Source organism: Rosa rugosa, chromosome 4 (assembly GCF_958449725.1).
Source record: "Rosa rugosa chromosome 4, drRosRugo1.1, whole genome shotgun sequence".
Taxonomy (NCBI): Eukaryota; Viridiplantae; Streptophyta; class Magnoliopsida; order Rosales; family Rosaceae; genus Rosa; species Rosa rugosa.
In genome coordinates this window covers 18,863,735-18,885,811 of record NC_084823.1, presented here as the reverse complement: position 1 = coordinate 18,885,811, position 22,077 = coordinate 18,863,735, and the positions used below count along the sequence as shown (strand labels likewise).

Genomic DNA, 22,077 nt, shown 5'->3' with positions numbered 1-22,077 from the left:
GTGTAAAAAGCATAGAGGTCAAGTGAGTAAATTTGGAGGTTCCAATAGCAAAACTCTTTAATTTATACCAATAAAAGACCTAAAATATATTAAAATTTCTTAATAAAATCATAATTTGATTTACTTCCATTTTTTTATTTTTCCTTTCAGTTTCAAGGTTTTCATCTATTTCAATCCATGTCAAAAGATTAGTAAATTAACTACTATGAGCAATGAAGAAGAGATTGATTTTTTTTTTTCGTGTTTTATACTTTTACATCGGTGTTCACAAAGAGTATTGCAAAGATTTCGATGAAGTTAACACTGAGGGTTTTGTGAATTGAATAACGAATTAACGATGAGGAGGCAACAAAAAGACAAAAAAACAGTAAAAAATTCAAATTTGGGTGGAGAAGATGAAGATTAATGTTATCCAATAAGATGTATTTAGTTATCCTTACAGATTTGAATTTTAGAAAGTTAATGTACTTATTAGTCATTTTACACTTGAATAATATAGTCTTTCAATAATTCAAATATTTGTAGGGTGAACTAAGAAAATGATAGAGTGACAATAGCCGCACCCTTTGGTTTATTACGGGGGTGATTAACTCCGTTGTCAATTTACTTCTTGGCCTCTTATTGCCTGTCCAATCCTTTTAACAGCAAAAAATAAGTTTATTATTGTGTAAAACTTTCCATTTAAACAATGAAAGAATGTAATATTCTTCTGCCCAGTCCCTTGGTCTGCGCTCTCTTGTTCGAGATGTCAAGATGCTTATGGCTAAACTTGGCCTTAGTACGTGTTCTCATATCCTCAAGGAAGCTAATTTCGTTGCTAATGCTTTGGCGGCGTTGGGTCACAAGCTGCCTCATCCTACAGTTTGGTTTGACCATGTCCCGCTTGAAGCGGTTGTTGCCTTTAATTTTGATCTTTTAGGTTCTGGTTGCCCTAGAGGCTTCTCTTTGTAATCTTATTTTTCTTCTAAAAAAAATGTAATATTCTTTTGAGAAATTCTTACATAGGGCAACTGTACCATATGGTGGTAGGGCTGCCCAATCAAAACTCAGAAACTTTTAAGTGTGTTCCTTACTTTATTAAAGTAAATGCCCAAAACACGCATGCATGTTTCTTTAGATAAATAACTAGCTAACATTTGTGGTGTAGAGATTGAAATTTTATCAAATAGACCCACCATTTGTGGTGTTGTTATTCTCACACGAGGTATTAGTGTCAACTGATCGAGTCGTTGCGACGACTTGGATGATTTGGGAATCTTGGAGCCTTGCTGCAGCTGGATGTTGTCGATCTTGATCATCAGTCACATTATTAATCGTCTTCATCATCTCTTTGCTCTTCCCCCAGAGCACCATGTACAACCCGCACACAATTAGAATCCCTCCAAATACGCTGTCATGGAACGTCACCAATAAACAAGTACGCAAATTAATGCATGTTATAGTAATTACTGAATTCGTTTTACATTAGCTACACTAGCTACGTACTTCTATTTAAGGCATGCATATATGCAATTATGGAAAATTGCAACTTACCTTCCTAGGCTTAACTTTTCATTGAGAAATAAAGAACTAGCAATGGCCACAATCACTAGGGAAAGCGGAGTGAAAACTGACACAAACAATGGACCTCGCTTGCGTACACACCATGAGATCAAAACCACCACCATCCCCGAAGTCACAATTCCCTACATCGATCAATTTATAACAAGACACTATGATTCACATCCATTGTTAAGATTTCATTAATGCTTTTTAAAGGTTAATAGAGGGGATCAAATTAATTAATGAGCAGTGATTTTACCCCATATGCAGCTGTAAAAAGCTTGATGTTCCAACCCAATTTCCACTGGCTCCAATCCCTCTCCACGCAGAGAGCAAAAGCTACAGACTGAATCGATCCCATCACCGACAATAGAGCCGTGCTCGAGTAATGGCATGGATATCTCTTGCTCATTTTTGCCTGAAACTCCATATCCAAGTTATTCAAAACCTAATTCGTTATTTCAAAAAGCAAACACACCACACAAAATTACTACATAAACAAGCTCACCTGAACTATGAGCCACATTGCATAGGAAACGACGCAGCCGAGTGCCAAGAAGGAGCCCAGCAGGTGACTACCGGTGCTTCTGTGGGAGGAGGACGATGACGGTGATGTTGCCGCCTGATGTCCTCGAAGAAGGTCAACGTGAGTTGACCAGATGGAGAACTCTGGTCCTTTGAAGAAGGTAAATATCATAGCACCACCAATACCCACCACTGTCCCCACAAGCTTTGCCTTCCCTGCATGGCTTCCTAGTGCCAACTTCTCCAACCTGTACGTGCATGAATTCATTAATTAACCCTACATATACATCCAAATTAATTCAACTAAAATTAATCAATTTACTAACCTGAAAGAGATGGCCATGATGAAGGTGACGGCTGGAATCAGATTTGCAGTGGCTGCAACAAAGGTTGGTGATGTTAAGACTAATCCCTCTATGAATAAATTTTCTGACAATGATCCCCTGCAATATTGATCAAGTTTAATCTTAATTATTTCGATACGCATCTAGAGTACTAATTAACTAATTAATGGTATGAAATTATAAGTCAGTACGTACCCAAATAATCCGCAGAGAAAAGCTTGAAAGAGTACGACTAGAGTGAGTTTGGGCCTGCTGTTCCTGTAAATTAATGTGTATACCAAAAAAATTTACGAGGGTTTTATTTTTTAAAATTAAATTATGCTAGAAAATTTATTAATAGATACCTTTCGAGTATAAGAGCAAGTGGAACGATAATGGCTGATGAAAACATGAGACGGTAGGCAACGAGAATCTTGAGATTCATTCCAGAGTCTGCTGCAACTTTGTAGAATATACTCGTTGCTGCATATGCAATCTGAGCGATCACCATCATTATCACTGGCTTCATTAAGCCAACAACTACACTACTCTCACTACTCTGCTTCCCCATTTGGCTTCAAAATGCAGAGAGAGAGAGAGAGAGAGATGCTTTGGTTAGACTTTAGTTGTGAGTGGTGAGTTGTTATGTTATACACAGTTTGTCCGGTAGTTAAGTGATGCTCTTTCGGGCTAAATTACGATTGTGCCCGTTTTGTTTAAATCTGCTGAAATTTCCATTTGGTTGATCCTCAACTTTTCAACTTAGGATATTTGTTTTCTGTATACTTTCAGAGAGGCTAATAGGGTTTCAAAAATTGACAAGTTAATCAAGCTTCTACGTAGTTCAATCCCTTTCATATTCATATGTTTACTTTGATAAACGCTTCTATCAGATCCCAAGAGGATATTTGTTGTTATATATTTTCACATGAAAAAGAGAGAGAGGACATTGTGTTCTTTGATTTCCACTCAGAAAATATTAATTAGAGTGAGAACAAAAGGAATATATACAATTAATTAAATTTTTACATATAAAAATAGTCTTTATTAAATGATGGCTTAATTAATTAATTTTCAACTACCGTATTATGTCACTATTTTAAAGTATGTTGATCATCTATACTATTATTAAGAAAAAAGGGTTTATTTTATTCAACGTTTTTCCTCTAATTTACTTTGTGTGGTTTTGTCGTAGCTTTGAAGTCAACTTTATTTCTACATCACACCGGGTGAGAGAAAAAACCCTAGAGAGAGAAAAATCTTGGGAGTCGCGTGGTCCTTCTTGCCTGTCCGGCTGTGCCTCGGCACTAGCGCTGGCCTCTGGCCTCGCCGGTGCACGGTGCGTGCGGCCGGACGGGTGGTCTGGTTCGTTGGCATGCTTGTGGCTCAGTGGCTAGGGTTGGGAAGCTGCTTTTCTCGTCGTGCTCATGTGCAGGAGGCGGCTGAACGTGGATCGGGTTGGTGGCTGCTAGGTGGGATCGATGTTGTTTGGCTCTATAGCGCTGCAGTGGGACTGACGGCGACGCTACCATGGATAGGTGGGAGATCGGAGATGGGAGGCGGAAGGACAGGCTGGCTGGGACCGGTTGGGATCGGAGGTCGGTCCGGTTTGGTTCTGATATCCGGAGTGAGGATGTGTGGGGCTGGGGTGGTGGAGTGGGTGGGTAGTCTTGGCCGGTGGTTCGACGGCGGAGATGGCTCGCAGATGGTTGAGGTCCGACATCGGGGGCGGAGCGGCGAGTATGGTGGCGTGTTGGTTCAGGTGCCTTCCTGGACTGGGCTAACGAGGTGGGGCTTGGCTGCCTTAGCTCTCTGGGCCTGGGCTTGTTATTTACTTATAGTTGGTGGTTTTTGGTTAGGTTTTTTCCGTTTTGGTTTTTGTTTAGGTATAATAAGTCCCTCCTCAATTGAGCGAGGGTTAGTTTGTTTTGGGTTCATGGGTGTGTCGTGGTCTGGACTTTTGTCGGTGCTTTTTGGTTATCAACGTGATGGTGAATCACCCTTACACGTGGTCTGGCAGTTTTGGATCGCGGTGTCCGAACGGGTGGAAACAGTTCATCGTAATGTTGGCGACTGGGTTGTATCGGTATATGTTAGGTGGTTCCTCATTGTAGCTCGAGGGTATGAGCGTAAAATTTGGTTAGGGGTTGAGCCTTTTTGGCTCATGGAAGTCACTTATGTTGACGGTCCCGTAACTATGGATCTAATGTTATGTAATCTGTTTGGTTATTAATGGAATTATTTATTCTCAAAAAAAAAAAAAAAAAAAAAGGTTTGTTAGCTAAAATCTAGAATTTTGACAAAAATGACCTTAGAAAATTAATAAACTGTGAGAATTAATTAAATCACAAAGATAATTAAAACATTTACAAAATATATTTATATTAAAAAATAAACAAAGAAGTATCCACAACCTTTTCTCAGCAATAACCAACTCTTTTCTTTTTTATTTTCTGAAGAAGAAAAAATTAATAACTTGCACATGCAGAGCATGTGTGGAGAAAGACTAGTTTGAAATAAGCGAGACCCCTGAATGTCAGTCATGTCACATGTAAGTCTCACTTGCATAATGTCATGGGTGGGAATGGTTATTTCTAATATTCTAACGTAAATGAAAATTTTCAGCCGTAGAATTCATGAATGTCTTTGTTCAAAAGAACAACGAACTCGATCATGACTCTTTATTTTCATTGGAGTTAAATATTCTTGAACTGAAAAATCTAATTAATTTTCAAACAGTCCTGATCACACACACATATATAGACACATGCATTTTAAACCCTATAGCTGGAGCTACATAATGCGTGCCATAGTACTCATAATAGAGTTGGTGGGTTTTGATAACAATTGATCATTGTTTTGTGCGAGCTTTTAGAGGCTTCATTTAGAGAGATTCTACTAGCTAGGCTCTATATATCTTTTCATGTTCCCGTTATCTCTCACAAGTAAAATGCAAACTTTATGCTGATAAATGTATGGAAGCTATAGCTTCAAGTTAGATGGTTAGGTACGTCACTCAATGTTCCACTTTAATTAGAGTTCATTCCTTTCTCATACATATCAGACACAATCTTAAAATTGACAGCAATTCCAAGTTTAGGGTTTTTCTTCTTTTCTCACACGCATATATATTCTTTATCCGAATAAAGTTAGCTTTTAAAGTGTTTATCTTGCATTATTATTGCGTATGGTCATCGAGTTTGTACTATTTCTTGTAATATGACAAGTTTCAGTTTACTACCATGATGTTTGACCTCGACATTATGTTAGTCATTTCTCTTTCAATTTCCAACCGCCATGCTCTCAATTTCCATCAACCATGCCCAAAATTTTCTCAGGCATCCAAATTGGACGTTAAGTGCTGAGCTGGCACTGACAGACAGCTGTCGTATGCCCACTTAAATGGCTAAATTTGACATTTCACACAATTTTTCTCCCAAAAAAAAAATTTGGGATTTTAGGAGCCCAAACGGTTCTGATTTTTATTTGATGGAATACCAAAAGCAGAAGAAGTGATTTGAATTGGTAAAGAGTTTGAGGAGAAAAGAAGACGAGGATTCAGTGACTCCTCCTCTTACCTCCCCTCAAGCCCAATCCAGGCAACTCCTTCGCTGCCGCTCCTCCCGCCGGAATATTGAAGCATGTTTGGCTTCTCAAGCACCGGACCAAAGTCGTCGCCGTAGCCATCCTCATCTCCTCGGGATCGGGTTTCTGGCGACCCAGTCCAATGGCTCGAACTCTGCTCCGAAATCGACAATCTCAAGGGTCTCATCCACAGCCGGAGCTTCAAATTGGTCCTCGTCGTCTTCCACTACTCAAATCCCCTGATTTATGTGAAGATTACAATTAATTCATTGTAGATTCATTTGATTCATTGTTGGTAGGAAGAGTAAGGAGGGAAAGAAGAATGCTTTTCTTCTCCACAAGCTCGATTTGGAGACTATAAGTGTTTAAAGAGATATTTCTCTCCGTACACGATTGTATCGCTTTGCAGATTCGTCAATGGGTTTGTGAGAGGCTTTTCTCAATTGGCTCTTTAGGTATGTTGTTCTTTCTCTCTTTCTTAATTCAATTTTGAGCTTTCTGGTTATGGGTTTTGGGATTTTGGGGATTGGATTGGGCTCCAGTATTGACACCTTTGTTTCAGGAATTTTGTTGTTTGATTTTCTCATCTTCTTTAGAATGCAGGGATTTGGGATTGAAAGCAACAGTCTTGACTCTTGAGTAGAATTTGGTTTGGGGTTTGGTTGAAATTCACAATCTGATCATTTGATTCATGACCTCCTTCTTGTTATGTTCGTCGACGGCGAAGCCGGCGAGGGCTTCAGTTTCGAGGCTGTTCTCGGAGCCGGCAAGGGAATCGCGAATTCTGCCGAGGGTGGCCATTGTAGATGATGAGAAGAAGGATGAAGAGAGTGCAATGAAAGAGAAAAGGAAGAAGAGGACAAGAGTGAAGAATATGGACAGCTGAAGGGAACCATTAGGGGCACATTAGGAATTTAACCCTTCATATGGGCCCACTCGTTGGGTTTGTGAGAGCCAACTCATCACTTAACATCGGATTAGGAAGGCTGGCAAAATTTTGGGCACAATTGATAGAAATTGAGACCTCAAGGGTGTTGCTGATGAAATTGAAAGTGGAGGGACTGACATGATGTCGAGTGTAAACCACAGGGTCGTAAAGTGAAATTTGTCCCTTGTAAGTATATATAAGTGTGGAGCTTCCATTGCATATATCTAGTACTATAATTTTAGTTACTAGAGAAAGATCTATTTAGAAGTTGCTTTCTTTTAGTAAGGTTTTGCATGTAATTACTTCAGCATGGTCGGACTATTTTGTCCATCTACTCTCGATCGACTGTAAAAGCATCAATTCTTTATAGAAACACAATTCTTTAATTTGAATGAGAAGGATTCAACATAAAACAAAATAAGAGTAAGGCTACCCTTTTGGAAGAACTGAGAAAAAATAAAGTTCCTAATGCTTGCAGTACGTAAAACCCTGGTTTCTCTATAGCACCCAATTCGGCCTCCTCTATCTCAGTCGTATAAGTTTTGAAATTACAAAGGCATCAATCACTACTAGGAAAGTAGTCATTTTACATATATCACACAAAAATTTACATACTAAGAGGTATCTCTATGAGAAATACTTCAATATACACAGAAGATGGTGCAAAAACTATATTCACACAGTTTTATGTGTAAACATAGTCTAAAAGTGTGGCCGTGAAAATTTTATATGAACTCCCACAACCAACCCATGTGAAAAAAGGTTGAAAGGATACGGGATTCGGCGGATCTTGCAAATGCATTAGAATGAAAATTTTAACTCACGCAGATTTCTATATGAAGTATGCTGATATATATATTTTGTGAGTCTTATTAGTAATGTATTTTTACAGTAAACAAATAAGTGCCTGTAAATCTCAACGTAATTTAACATAAGTCAGTAGTCCTCAATAATAATCAATAGTGGTCAACAATAGTCAACATTTAACATATTCAACCTAATCTACTCAACCCAATAGAGGTAGGCACGGGCCAGGATGACTATGATCCCAAACCCAAACCCGATTCTAACAAGAGGACGGGATGGGATGGGACGGGACAAGATTACGTTTTTTGAAAATTGATCTTGTCTCATCCCATTCCTTTCGGTTTCAAGTTCATTTGGAGTCATTGAGCCCCTTTTTGAATAATCTAAATATAATTTGTATAATCTAAGTTTGTATCAATAATCATTCAAAGTTCAAAATAACCAAATAACTACAGTAATACAATATAGCATTATCCATATAGAAACCAAGCCTTATGGCATACTACAAGTTTTCACCAAAACACATAACAAAGCAAGAAGATGCAAGTTAACGAACATAGATGATTAAATGAACAAATGTGAGGTTGATTTTGTATAGGAGGTGACGCAGACGGATTTGATAAAAAGGTTTACCAGCAATAAACCTAGCAAAGGAGAGACAGGGAAGACCTGCTCTGATACCACCTGACGCAGACGGATTTGATAAAAAGGTTTACCAGCAATAAACCTAGCAAAAGAGTTCTGGAGTCCACCAGAGATAAAAGAGAATAATCTCAATTTATTGATTAAAAGTTGAAAGATGCGTTCTGCAGCCGCTTGCGGCTGCATAAATAAGAGAAAAGTACCCTAGGGCGACTAACAACGAAACCCTAAGGCCCATGGATAAAAAGGACTACAACAAAAAATAACTAGGAAAACCAAAAACGGGTAAAATAGAAAAATGCAGTTTTGAGGCCCTAAACGACCCCGAAAGCCCGAAAAATGCTACAGCTCATAGCATAGCAATGAGTCTTATTTCTGGCGCGATTCCCTTTCCGGAAAGGTAAGGTGCGTCCCAATCAGACACCGAACTGCTGTTTCCTGTCTACTAGTCACTTTTCGTTTTCCTCCTTTAGCACGATCTAACTGTTCCTCAAATTGGGCTGCCATCCGCTCTGCATCAGTCTCCTCCACCTCCGAAGAACTCGACCCCGAGTTCTCATCTGGATAAAGAACCTCATCTTCACGAAACTCATGCAGGTCAGCCACATTAAAGGTGTTAGAGATACCCATAGAATCAGGTAGAGCAACAACATAAGCATTGTCGTTGATCTTCCGCAGCACCTTAAAAGGACCATATTTTCTGGGCTTCAGCTTGTTATAGGTTCCAACAGGAAATCTCTCCTTCCTCAGAAATACCATCACGTCATCACCCTCTTGGAACAATTTCACTCTGCGATGTTTATCAGCTGCAGCTTTATTCTTAGCATTAGTTGCTTCCAGCTTGGCCTTAACTTCATCTCGAACAGCCTGCACATCTCTAGCCATGCCCTCAGCAGCAATACTAACCCCAGGAACCTTAGGAAGCTTCACCAGATCAACCACATGGTGAGGAACAGCAGTATAAACTAAGGAGAATGGTGACTTCCCTGTGGCGCTATGCACAGCACTGTTATAAGCAAACTCCACCTGTGGCAAAGCATAATCCCACTGTTTGGGTCGATCTCCACAAACGCTACGGACCATGTTACCCAAAGTCCTGTTAGTAACCTCTGTCTGTCCATCTGTTTGAGGATGAGCTGTGATGCTACGGTTCAAAGCTGTTCCAAACATCCTCCACAAGGTAATCCAGAAATGGCTAAGGAACTTGGTGTCTCTGTCAGATGTAATGGACTTAGGTACTCCATGTAAACGAACCACTTCCCTGAAGAACAGTTTAGCTATATTAGAAGCATCAGCAGTCTTCTTACATGCAATGAAATGCGCCATCTTAGAGAACCTGTCAACTACCACAAACACTGAATCCACCCCCCTTTGGGTACGGGGTAATCCCAACACAAAATCCATAGCAAGGTCCTGCCAAATATCATCAGGAACAGGTAAAGGTAGATAAAGACCTGTATTTTGAGACTGACCCTTAGAGACCTGGCAGGTGTAGCACTTTCTCACGATAGTTCCTGCGTCCTTCTTCAACTGTGGCCAGAAATACCTCTCCTCAAGGCTAGCAATAGTTTTGTCTCGGCCCAAGTGTCCACTCAATCCCCCTCCATGCAGATCTCTGATCAGTTTCTCCCACAATGAAGAACTAGGGATACAAAGTCGGTTGCCCTTGAATAAATATCCTTCATTCTCATAAAAATCTGCAACTGCATTATTATTGCTGCACTTGGCCCAAATTTCCTTGAAATCAACATCTTCCTCATACAACTCCTTCAAGAGGTCAAACCCCACAATCTCTTGAGCTAAAGTGACCAACAAGGAAGCCCTCCTACTCAAAGCATCTGCAACCCGGTTAAGAGTACCAGATTTATGTTGAATCACAAAAGGAAATTTTTGCAGAAAACTCACCCACCTTGCATGCATTTTATTCACAGTTTTCTGGCTATTGAGGTACCTCAAGGCTTGGTGATCGGTGAACAGTACGAACTCCCTCTGAATCAGGTAGTGCTCCCATTGCCTCAATGCCCGAAACACCGCATAAAACTCTTGGTCATAAGTACTCCACTTCTGACGAGTTTCACTCAGCTTTTCACTAAAGAATGCTACTGGTTTCTTCTCTTGTGACAACACAGCACCTACTCCCACGCCACTAGCATCACATTCAACCTCAAAGATCTTGTCAAAATTAGGAAGAGCTGTGCAGTACAAAGTTTCTCCTTGATTAAGGCAAAACTCTTCTCTTGTTCCTCTCCCCATTGGAATTTGCCTTTCTTCAAACATTCAGTAATAGGGGCAGTAATGGTACTGAAATTCTTCACAAACCTCCTGTAGAAAGTAGCTAAACCATGAAAACTCCGCACCTCAGAAACTGTTTTTGGAGCTGACCATTCTCTTATTGCTCTCACCTTCTCTTCATCAACCTGAATACCTTCTCCTCCAACCACAAATCCCAAAAATAGCAGTTTGTTGGTACAGAAAGTACACTTCTTCAAGTTAATATACAGTTTACTTTCCTGTAAAGCTCCCAAAACCTGCCTCAAATGTACCAGATGTTATTCTTTGGTCCTGCTATAGATCAATATATCATCAAAATACACCACGACAAAAGAACCAATGAAAGGACGAAGACCCTGGTTCATAAGCCTCATAAAAGTGCTGGGTGCATTAGATAATCCGAATGGCATAACCATCCACTCGAACAAACCATCCTTACTCTTAAAAGCTGTCTTCCACTCATCTCCTGGCTTGATTCGAACCTGGTGGTAACCACTTCGAAGATCTATCTTGGTAAACACTTTGGAACCCTCCAGTTCATCAAGCATGTCCTCCAAACGAGGAATGGGAAACCTGTACTTCACAGTTATCTTATTTATGGCCCTGCTATCAACACACATCCGCCATTGATTGCCCTTCTTAGGAACAAGGAGAACTGGAACTGCACAAGGACTCATACTTTCACGAATGAACCCCTTTTTCAACAAGTCTTTCAATCTGCTCCCTCAAAATCTCATTCTCCTTGGGACTCATTCGGTAATGTGGTAGATTTGGCAAACTAGCTCCAGGAACCAAATCAATCTGATGTTGGATGTCTCTCATAGGTGGTAGTTCGTTGGGCAACTCATCTGAAATCAACTCTTCAAAATCTACCAACAACTTCTGCACTTCTTTAGGGATCACCACATCTTCCTTTTCTGCAGCCAACAACCCCTTTATCACTACTGGGCAGAAGACTTCAGTTTCTCTAAAGGCCTCCTCCATCTCAAATTCACTATTAGACAGGGTCAGGAAACTCTCCCCTTTCTTTCCACCAGATTTTTCAAATTGACACACGGGAGCCATAGCAATTTTATGGCCGTCCCACATAAACATCATCACATTATCTTTGCCTTTATAAATCACATCCACATCATATTGCCAAGGTCGTCCAAATAAAATATGACAAGCATCCATATCAATAATATCACACATAACTTCATCTTTATAATGCTTACCAATGGAGACCGGTACTTTGCAAGAATCAGTAACTCGAACTTGTGGACCTTTCTTGACCCAGCCAAGGGAATAAGGTGCTTCATGAGGCTGCGTAGGTAACTGCAAGTATTCCACCAGTTTCTTGGCTACAAAGTTTTCGCAGCTCCCATTATCCACAATCAAGTTGCACACCTTGTTATTGACGGAACAAAATGACCTGAAAATATTGCGTCGCTGCCCATCTTCTTTGGGACATAATAAGACCCGCTGCAACACAATATTAACTTTTTCAAGAGACTCCTCCTCCGCGAACTCAGCCCCATCATAATTGTCACCTCTTCCTCCTTCTTCTTCATCTTCATCATACTCACCTATAAGAGCAGTTTGTCTCCTGTCTGGACACACATTAGATCTATGCCCAGGTTTGTTGCATCGATAACAGACATCTCCTGTAGGTCTAGCATAAGGATTATTAAACCTCTGATTCGGGGCTCTATTTTGAGCACCACTAGAACTGCCAACCCCTTTAAAAGGAGGATTGGAAGCCCTAAAAGCACCTTCTGTTTTCTGCAGTGTGGTTTTACCCTTGTCAGTTGAAGCGTTTACTAAATCTGTGCTCCTTTGGTAGTTATATCTCTGGAAAGAAGAAGCTCGTGAAGGCTTCTCTAACAACTCTGCCTTAAATGCTAGGTTTGAAGCTTCTGCCATAGTATGAACAGTTTGCAACCCGATTTTCTCCTGAATGGAAGGCTTCAGTCCACTGACATAGCGAGCCACCTTATGGCCTTCAGTTTCTCCTAATTCATTATGCTCTGAGTAGTGTAAGAACTCAGCGGTGTAATCAGCCACTGTCCTAGTTCCCTGGACACATTCAATATACAACCTGTACAAAATCTGCTCATAATCGTCCAGCAAGAACCTCTCCATCATCAGCTGCTTCATTCTTCGCCATGTTTTAACACCCTGCTTCCTTTGTTTCTTTCGAGTGTTCTGCAATTTATCCCACCAAACTGCAGCAGTACTCTTCAATCTCCATGCAACATGCTTAACCTGCTTGTGTTCAGGAACTTCCATGATCTCAAAGAACCTGTCCACCTGAAGCTGCCAATCTAGATAATCTTCTACACCCAAGTTGCCCGAAAAGAAAGGAATTTCGGCCTTGACTTTGTAATCTTGGTCAGCTTGTCCTTGTGGTTCATATTGCACCATCTCTTCTTCAGACTCAGATTCTGAAGTACGAACAACAACCTCTCTACGTGGAGTCCTAACTCGCTGGCCTCCATCCCTGCCTCTATTTCGATCGTTGTTGTTGTTGTTGTTGTTTCTCTCTCCCAACAACCCACGAATTTCTCCAATCTGCTGGTCCATCCGATTGTTCATAGTGTTGATGGCAGCGGTAAACGCTGCCGTGAGAGCTTCGATATCTGATTTTATAACTTCACCCATTGCTACCAAGGTAAATAGGAGAGACAGGGAAGACCTGCTCTGATACCACCTGACGCAGACGGATTTGATAAAAAGGTTTACCAGCAATAAACCTAGCAAAAGAGTTCTGGAGTCCACCAGAGATAAAAGAGAATAATCTCAATTTATTGATTAAAAGTTGAAAGATGCGTTCTGCAGCCGCTTGCGGCTGCATAAATAAGAGAAAAGTACCCTAGGGCGACTAACAACGAAACCCTAAGGCCCATGGATAAAAAGGACTACAACAAAAAATAACTAGGAAAACCAAAAACGGGTAAAATAGAAAAATGCAGTTTTGAGGCCCTAAACGACCCCGAAAGCCCGAAAAATGCTACAGCTCATAGCATAGCAATGAGTCTTGTTTCTGGCGCGATTCCCTTTCCGGAAAGGTAAGGTGCGTCCCAATCAGACACCGAACTGCTGTTTCCTGTCTACTAGTCACTTTTCGTTTTCCTCCTTTAGCACGATCTAACTGTTCCTCAAATTGGGCTGCCATCCGCTCTGCATCAGGAGGCGTGGTGATTTTCTTGTTATTTTTACCCTGCATGACAATGATAACATGAAATTAAGAGAATGATATCAACTATTAAGAACACACAGGAACAACACCAATTCTTCTTATCAATCCACTCAACTAATGATCCCTTAATTATCAATTCTTCTTATTTACACAGAACAAATATTCTAATTACAACCTAAGAGAAAACTAATCCACGCAAATAATGAAAATATAAATAGAAATATTCAATTGAAAAGCAACAAAGCTAGAAAGCTGCATCGGTACTTTAGTCATAAGACTCATAACTCATAAACAACTTCAAGTGTTCAGCTTTCTTTCACTTAAGTTAATAATACATTCACTATATAGTATCTTTGTATCCTTCACTTCCACAAAAACACATAACAAAACAAATGTTTATTAGAGAACTTCCATATCAACTTTCTTTAATTTCAACAACCAACAATTAGATTTAGAACACACCTGAATATGTATAAGCCAAATTCCATAAACTATCAATCCAATAAATAGATTAAAAACTTGAAAGCTAAAAAGAATAAGATTCCATCCTGACCATGTTAAATCGCGTTTGCTAACTAAGAGTCCGAGACTCCTTATGCACAGTGAAATTCGAAAGAGAAAAGGATGAGTGTTTGATTTTGGTGGTTAATTCGTGGAGTACTTTTTTTTTTTTTTTGTAGTGTTGCCGCCTTACTGCCTTTGAAAAGTTTGGTGAGTAAAGTCGCAAGTTAGAGATAAGAGTGGTTGCCCTATTTCTTTTTTAGGTCTAGAGTTAGTGTTACTATGTTAGACACTTAGACAAAAAGAGAATTTGTTATATGTATGTGTGTGTGTATCTATATATTAAAAATTGACACATATCACAAACAACCTATGACAAATTGACACATGTGTATTAAAAATTTATTTTAAATTATAAACATAAATATGGTTAAATATTGTTTACTACCCTGCGGTTTGGGTCCAAAATCAATTCAGTCTCTGGACTTTCAATTTCATCAAAAACACCTTCACACTATCATTTCTTATCTAATAGATCACTCCGTCATGGTTCCGTCAAATTGAGCCGTTAAGTAGCTGATGTGGCATGCAAACTTAACACTGGTGGGGCCCACATGGCAGGAAAAATTTCAAAATTCTAAAATAAAATTCCAGAAAAATAACAAATTGGATTCTCTCTCTCCCCCTCGGTTTCTCTCTCATCTTCCACTTCAGTATCTGCTCGCTTCAACGATGTGATTACACCAAGCAAGTTTGATAACGTCTACTATCAGAATCTTAAGAGGGGGCTGGGCTCTTGTCTTCAGACCATGCTCTGGTTAAGGACCCAAGAACAAGGCCTTTGGTTGAGCTTTACTCTATAATTAAACCAGGCAGGATTCTTCAGAGCTTTTGCTCGTGCCATGGAGAAGGTTATTATTCATGAAATCAGGACCGGGCGTAAGGGAGAGGTGAGGCGTAGGTGTGGTGCGCTTAACTCCATTAGCACTTAGAAAAGGAAGCAGAAACAGAAGAAGAAGATTTTTCATGGTTTCACATGCATGAAGATGATGATGATATATTCATGATTGTAAATGTTTACATGTATCTGAGCATTAATTACTTTGAGTCACAATGCAAATATAATTCAATACTTTATGCTGTAAGCAAATATTACATATATAAAAGTCGATTAGCCTCCATAATTCACTGAGATAACAGAACTGTTTAGTGTTTCTACCCATTCAAATGGAAATTAATAAAAGTTGTAGACACAGAGAAAACTAGAACCTAAGCCATAGCCTTTGCAATCTCAAACACCTGCATAACCATTCCAAGAGTCAGAACAAGTGCACTGCGAATCATAAAACACTTGAACCATCATGCTACTAACTACTCACATGGGTGTCCACAGGAAAATCATCTTGCTAAAGTTGGAACATTAAAACACAAGCCACATATCATCAAATTCCCAATGTTATCATCTCAAAGAACACACACAGCGAAATATATGAGGCAGAGTACCATGTATTACATCTCAACCCGAGCAAAACAGCTCAACGTCACTAACAAAAGATTTATCCTTTTTTTTTTTTTTTTTTTTTTCCGAAGGTAACTCCATAGATAACAGGAACTCAATCCATAAACAACACCAACTCAGATCCATACTCTTACTGTTGCCAAACTAGCAAGATAAATAGAATAGGGTCCGCACAACCATAAAAAAGATGAATTCAAGCGAAGACAAGACATGGCAAATAACATGAACTGTCTTCATAATTATTCTGGGAATAGGAGCAATGCTCAGCAATCTCCATTTCCAAGCAGTGCCAAAAGAAACTTCTCATAGTCACTAGAAGTGTCCTTCTCAATTGCGCGGTCCAAGGGAACACTGTTTTCGCACTTGTATTCTTCTTTAATGCGATGCAGGTCAACCTCTGCCCTGGTGGTAACAACTCTAGTAAGAGCACCTTCGTCTTTCCTGAGCTTGTTGATAGACAGACGCAGAAGCTTCTCAAAGTATTTCTCAGGGAAGGTCAATAGTTTGGCAGTTGCTCTTAGTAATTTGAGGAACTCATCGTAATCTAGAAGCCCCCAAGTTCAAAATCCTCCGCCCACCCAAGAATGAATGCTCAAAATTCTTCAAACCCCACTACTAGAAATCTGTTCATAGACATCGCATGTTTTAAATCGGTCAGACTTGCACACGATGTAAAAACCTAATCTAACATCGTTTTACAAAAATACCGATTTAAATGTATATCATTAACATCGGGTCTTAAAATGACCGGTGTTAAAAGTTTTGTTTGAAAATTTGCGGGAACCTATTTGTGCAAAACGCGCTAAGTGTTTTAAGTGAATTGAAGAAGCGGGTACTAAATCTAAAAACTTTCACACTTAGATAAAAAAATTAAAGCCTGATCCTAAAAGTTGGACAGAAAACCCTAAGCTCTCGCGCGGCCTCCATCTCACTCGAACTCGCCTTCATTCTGAACTCACCCCAAACTGGATCTCCTCCCAAACCCTACCTCCATCTCCTCCCTTCCTTCCTTCCTTCCTTCATCTACGTCCTCAGCTTCTTCGGCATCAACTCCGTCCAGTCCGGCATCGACTCTGTCCAGTCCGTCCTCAGCTTATTCATCAAAGCATTTCTAAACAGCGCCGTTCCGTCTTAGCCTCTAGAATCGAAGCAAGAGAGCGGCGGCCAGTCGGCGAGACTCACTTCAGAGAACGACTCTGTTGTGGGATTCGAAGGATTTGCCTGTCGAAGGATTCTAGGAGTCGCCGGTCGGAGACGAAGTAATCTTAGTACGTATTGTTCTAGTTCTATATATGTAAATGATAGAGTCAATTTCAGTCGTTTTACTTGTTGATGGTATCAGGCTTGTGGGAGATTTGTTGTGTTTACGAATAGGCTTCTCAGCTTATTCATAGCTTTTGTTCGTTCATATGGATTTGATTTCAGTCTTTTTAGCTCTTGATTGTTCGTTGTGGTTCATTGTTCTTCTTTAGCTTGTGAGCGATTGCATTTGGGGAGTTGAGCGACTATTCAGAGTTGTGATCGACAAGCAGGTCATTTACTCGAGCCCCTCTTTTTATTTTTTGCTCTTCCATGTTTTCATTTGTGAAGTTTGTTTGATTTTGGGCGAAAACATAGAGGACCTACATCGATTTCCTGGCTTGTAGCCGTTGCAGCCTTAAACCGCTAAGTCGGGGTTTTAAGGCAAAAGAAACCCAACCTTGTCTAGAGGTTAGAGACGGCGGGACTGTGGCAGGAGACGAAGGGCTGCTCTGAAATTTCCGATTCCTCGAAATAAGATGGAGCAATAAGCAATGTCAAGCATTCCCCAAATTGCAGATAACCGAAATTTCAAAGCTTTCGTCTTCAAATTTGATCTCAATCAGTAGAGAATTAGGGATTTGATTTTCCAATTTTGGGTGCGAAAAGGTGGACCAGAAAGAGAAGATAAGGTCTCTTTGGAGCTGACAGAGGAGATTCTCCGAAGCATGGAAGTTGGGCTGGCTTTCAGGGACTACGTAATGGCTCTGTCTCTCTCTGTTTCTGATTTCTTTTAGCTCAATTGAATCAAAACCTAATCTTTTTATTTCAAATGTTTTGTTTTGATTGTGAGGATGCTGGATTAAGCTGCTCATTTGTATGTGTTATTTGTACATATGTTTTGTTCTTTCATTATTTTAGCACTTTCTTTTGTCAACTGCAGGTTACTTGATAGAAAAGATTGAATTTGAAAATCTACTTCACAAAGCTTCAGTGTCTTTTTGTGCAACTCGAGTTGCTTCTTCAGGTACTTTTCCTTTTCTCAGGTCATTTTAATTGAAAGCATATATGCTCAAAATTTGATTACATCTGCAGGTACCACTAATCTAGATTTGTTATTTGAACTGCTTGTATTTTTCTATATATCAGGTTTTTTTTAGTTTTAGATACTTTAGACCATTATATATGTTGAATACACATAACTACCAAGAACTTGGCTACTCCAGAAATGTCATACATAGTCCCAATTGTAATTTATAGTTGGATTTTTTATTTAATTTTAGATTATTTATTTACTTTTGAATTTTTGTAGGCCATGGTGGGTATTCGTATCTCTTGGAGCCTCTGTGCTGGTTGGGATTGATTACAAGTAAGTTTCTTCTGACCAAGTTTTATTTTGCCATTTTTGGACTAAGTTATGATCTTGTTTGGCCAACATTGTGATCTGTTTTGGGTGTTGCATTGTTATTGAGATGGGCACTTGCTCCCCGTTGGTTGTAGCAAGCTCGTTCAAGCTTCCATGTCGTTGATCCCCAGAACCACACTCACACTCACACTCCCCAGAACACTCCTCGCCCTTCGATCCTTCTCCTGCAAAATGTCATCCGACCCGCCACCGTTGACTCACTCCCTCACTCTCCCGAGTCAACTCGCCGCCGAGCCCGTCCAGATCGTCGCCGCCCCCCACATCTCCTCCTCCCAGTTCAGGCCAGTCACGCTTTTCCCTTCCTTGTTCTTCAGAAAAGTCTAAAACTTCGGATATAAACTGAACCCAAGTATTCATAATGATGGTAAAACGTTGCAGGAGCGCTATTGATTCGTCTTTGTTTAAGCAGTGGCTGAAGAACATGGAGAGTGAAACTGGGATTCTAAGCGACGGTTCTTTGGCTCTGAAACGAGTTCTAATTCAGGTGATCCAGTCCTTCTTTAAAGTGGTTGAATTGATTTGGTTTTGATAAGTTCATAGTCTTGGAACTGATCAGCTGGGTTATAATAGGGTGTGGATATGTTTGGAAAGAGGATTGGGTTTCTGAAGTTTGAAGCAGATGTGATTGATAAAGAAACAGGGGAAAAGGTATCTAGTCATATACATACTTGTCTTTTTTATTCTAATGGTATATTTTGGAGGCCATAGTTGTTGATTTGTTTGTTGTGAAACTAAAACATATTTAGGTTCCAGGTATTGTGTTTGCACGTGGACCGGCTGTAGCTGTGCTTATACTTTTGGAATCGGAGGGCAAGGCTTATGCTGTTCTTACTGAACAGGTAGCTCTTCATTTCATTTTGGTGTTTTAGAGTATCTGTTATGACATTATGATGCTTTACTTAAATCGGAAAATCACGTTCGTCCTAATTCCTATATTATCACAAAAAGAAATTACGGCATTGTACTTCCATGTAATCAAACCCTATTAAAAATTGTTGCATATCGAAGGTTAGAGTACCTGTTGGAAGGATCATACTGGAGTTGCCTGCTGGAATGTTGGATGATGACAAGGGTGATTTTCTCGGCACCGCAATCCGTGAGGTCTCTCTCTCTCTCTCTTTCTCTCTCTCTCTCTCTCAATATGTATATATGTATAATGCCATGTATATTTGCTGTGTCATATCTCTTTCTGCTTGTATTTTGGAAAGTTCATGTAATCAGCTGAAAATTAATTTAGATTCCTTCTAAACCACAAGCTATGGTTTTGGTTTATTAAAAAGATTATTGTTCCAATAATATATGATGGTTGCATGAGCCAAAAAAGACGGGTGGTTGGTTATAGTTCATGGCCATCCATATCCATCATCACCACAAAACCATAAGCTTTTTAGTGATCAATAATATGCTTTTCCTCCGGCCCCTGTGTCTTGGAGAGTTTTATTACTTGTTTATATATTTTTCCTCTCTTTAACTTGGTACTGGTTTTCTCCTTTTTGTTTCGTCCTCAGAAAAACCAATCTAGTTTCTTTACAAGGTACTCTTGAGATTCATTACTGCTTGTTCTTGCTTATGCAAATATGCCTTGTTCAATACTTTTATTTTTCCTACTTGTCTTTGTATATTTCTATCGATCCTGAGTATGTTGCTTTTTAGAATCTTTTGAAATTTTATTTGTTTGACTGTTTTCTGCTTCTTTTGTAATCAACAGTCAAGTACTAAGTGTAAGATGCAAGTTTTACAACTTTAACCTAAAGCTAAGTTACATTATTCTTATTATAACACTCCAGGTGGAAGAAGAGACTGGCATATGCCTAAAACAAGAAGACTAATCAACTCTTGTAATGATTATATTCAGTTTTGTAGCCTTCAGTTACGTCTTCTTAATTTTTCACATTTACAGACTAATCAACTCTTGTAACGAACAAGTAGTATGTGTTTTATTCCAACATTGGTAGGTAAGCTGGATTTCAGGATCCTCATTTCAAGAGCATTGTTCAGTTATGTTGTTCATTTGTAAACACTTGACAGCTACTTGTGTCATTTTATGCTCGAACTTTGGTAAGACCTGTTATGCTAATTTGTTCCTCTGTTTTGTATATGCAGAGCAGGACATAAGTTAGAAGCTGCTATTTATCGATATTACTGGCAAAGTAGCTCTTGATTCATGCTGGTCAACTGGTGGATTTACCGACTGTTTACTTCAGTATGGTGCATTGTTTGTTTATGGAGTTGATATTGGATATGGCCAGGTAACAACCCCTAAATCCAAATAAAAATATCTTATCTGTGAGTATACCAATTCGCTTCTATTCTTGTTCAATCATTAGTTATGGTATGTTAATCTTTTTTTTCCTTCAAATTTTAGTTTACAATTGTAGCTGGGGTCATACTGTTAATCTTTTTTTTTTTTTTTTTAGCAAAAAGACTGAATCTTATATTTGCTATGGATTTGTTGGCTTAACTTTGTTGTACCTGGAGTTATGCTTTTGGATCTGCACAATCTTTTTGGGTTAGCAGTTGAATTAGTGTACTTGGATCACATGCTATACGGATCAGCAATTTGAGACTAGGGAATGAACTGAGCTAAAAGATAAGTTCTTTTTTAAGTGGCAGTATATGTTTAGTTGCTTGGGCAAAATTCAAACGGATCAGATTTACTGAAAGTTCTGCCTTGGTAAACATATTTCCGGAGTAGTCGGAATCACATTAATGTAAAGCATCCATTTTCTTGAATCAATGTAGGTCCTGGCATGGAGGATTTGAAATGCGTTGCTGTACTACCATTGTACCATATATATGTTACTGTTATTCATTTTGAACCTCCCTACCTTGTATTTGCTTTATTCTAAATCTTTCAACCTGCTTCACTTCTCCAATTGTTTCTCTAGCTTGTTTTGAACAAATCTCAAAAACCTTTGTTCTTATCTTTTTAAGAGAAAATTTGCATTGCTTCTGTGTTATCATGTAAAGTTGGAATAGATATCTAGAAGGGAAATTTGTAATGTTTTTGTCTGTTTCTCCTTTGGTTATTGTCACAGTGGTCCAGGCAGAGCTAGTATATGCACCACACCATTGCATTCCCACTTGGTTAATGTGGGGTTTGCTAAAGTGTAGCATCTTCCATATAACAGGAAAGTGACTAACTCATTGATTGATCTGGGAGTCACTAAGACTCACACCAAACCACATGTTCAAGATATAAAGTCACTAAACTACATCAATTTAGGTCATAGGGAAGTGAGAGATTGCTCTTTTTTGAGCTCTCTGTTTGATTACTCATAAAGTTGGTGCTTCTGCAGTTGTAGCATCTTTGGTTCTTCAAGGAGTTATCCGTGGTTTTAAGGATACAAAAACTCATCTTATCCAAGTTTTGTGTCCCTTTGTGCATGAACAGTCATTTTCAAAAGATAACCAGTTGTTTAAGTGTTAAGTTGTCTGCTGCATGCTGTATGAAGTTATAGCTTATAATATACCTTCATTTCATGGTCAATCCTTTGAGGAGTTGTATTATTGGCATGCAAGTGCCATTAGCTCAGTTACAGCCATTCAATTTTTCAGATTATACAAGTTCTCATTGAAATCTTATTG

At 39.3% G+C, this 22,077-nt stretch overlaps 3 protein-coding genes across 3 annotated transcripts; 1 reads left to right on the top strand and 2 right to left on the bottom strand.

Moving 5' to 3' along the window:
• Positions 1-1,098: 1,098 nt before the first annotated feature.
• LOC133707361 (WAT1-related protein At1g25270-like) lies at positions 1,099-2,961 on the bottom strand. The gene is made up of 7 exons (XM_062132917.1): positions 2,756-2,961; positions 2,607-2,669; positions 2,394-2,510; positions 2,051-2,315; positions 1,802-1,960; positions 1,534-1,685; positions 1,099-1,390 (listed from the first exon to the last, which is right to left on the bottom strand). Exons 1-7 carry the CDS (start codon positions 2,959-2,961, stop codon positions 1,162-1,164), a joined length of 1,191 nt encoding a protein of 396 aa, XP_061988901.1. The 3' UTR covers positions 1,099-1,161.
• Positions 2,962-11,304: 8,343 nt separating this feature from the next.
• Positions 11,305-13,266, bottom strand: LOC133744459 (uncharacterized). The gene is made up of 2 exons (XM_062172564.1): positions 11,841-13,266; positions 11,305-11,735 (listed from the first exon to the last, which is right to left on the bottom strand). Exons 1-2 carry the CDS (start codon positions 13,264-13,266, stop codon positions 11,305-11,307), a joined length of 1,857 nt encoding a protein of 618 aa, XP_062028548.1.
• A 2,941-nt stretch (positions 13,267-16,207) lies between these two features.
• LOC133744458 (nudix hydrolase 14, chloroplastic-like) lies at positions 16,208-20,376 on the top strand. The gene is made up of 10 exons (XM_062172563.1): positions 16,208-16,319; positions 17,756-17,821; positions 18,007-18,090; positions 18,376-18,432; positions 18,536-18,770; positions 18,868-18,973; positions 19,060-19,137; positions 19,236-19,328; positions 19,498-19,590; positions 20,277-20,376. The coding sequence occupies exons 1-10, from the start codon at positions 16,208-16,210 to the stop codon at positions 20,316-20,318; spliced, it is 966 nt and encodes a 321-aa protein (XP_062028547.1). The 3' UTR covers positions 20,319-20,376.
• The last annotated feature ends 1,701 nt before the right edge of the window (positions 20,377-22,077 follow it).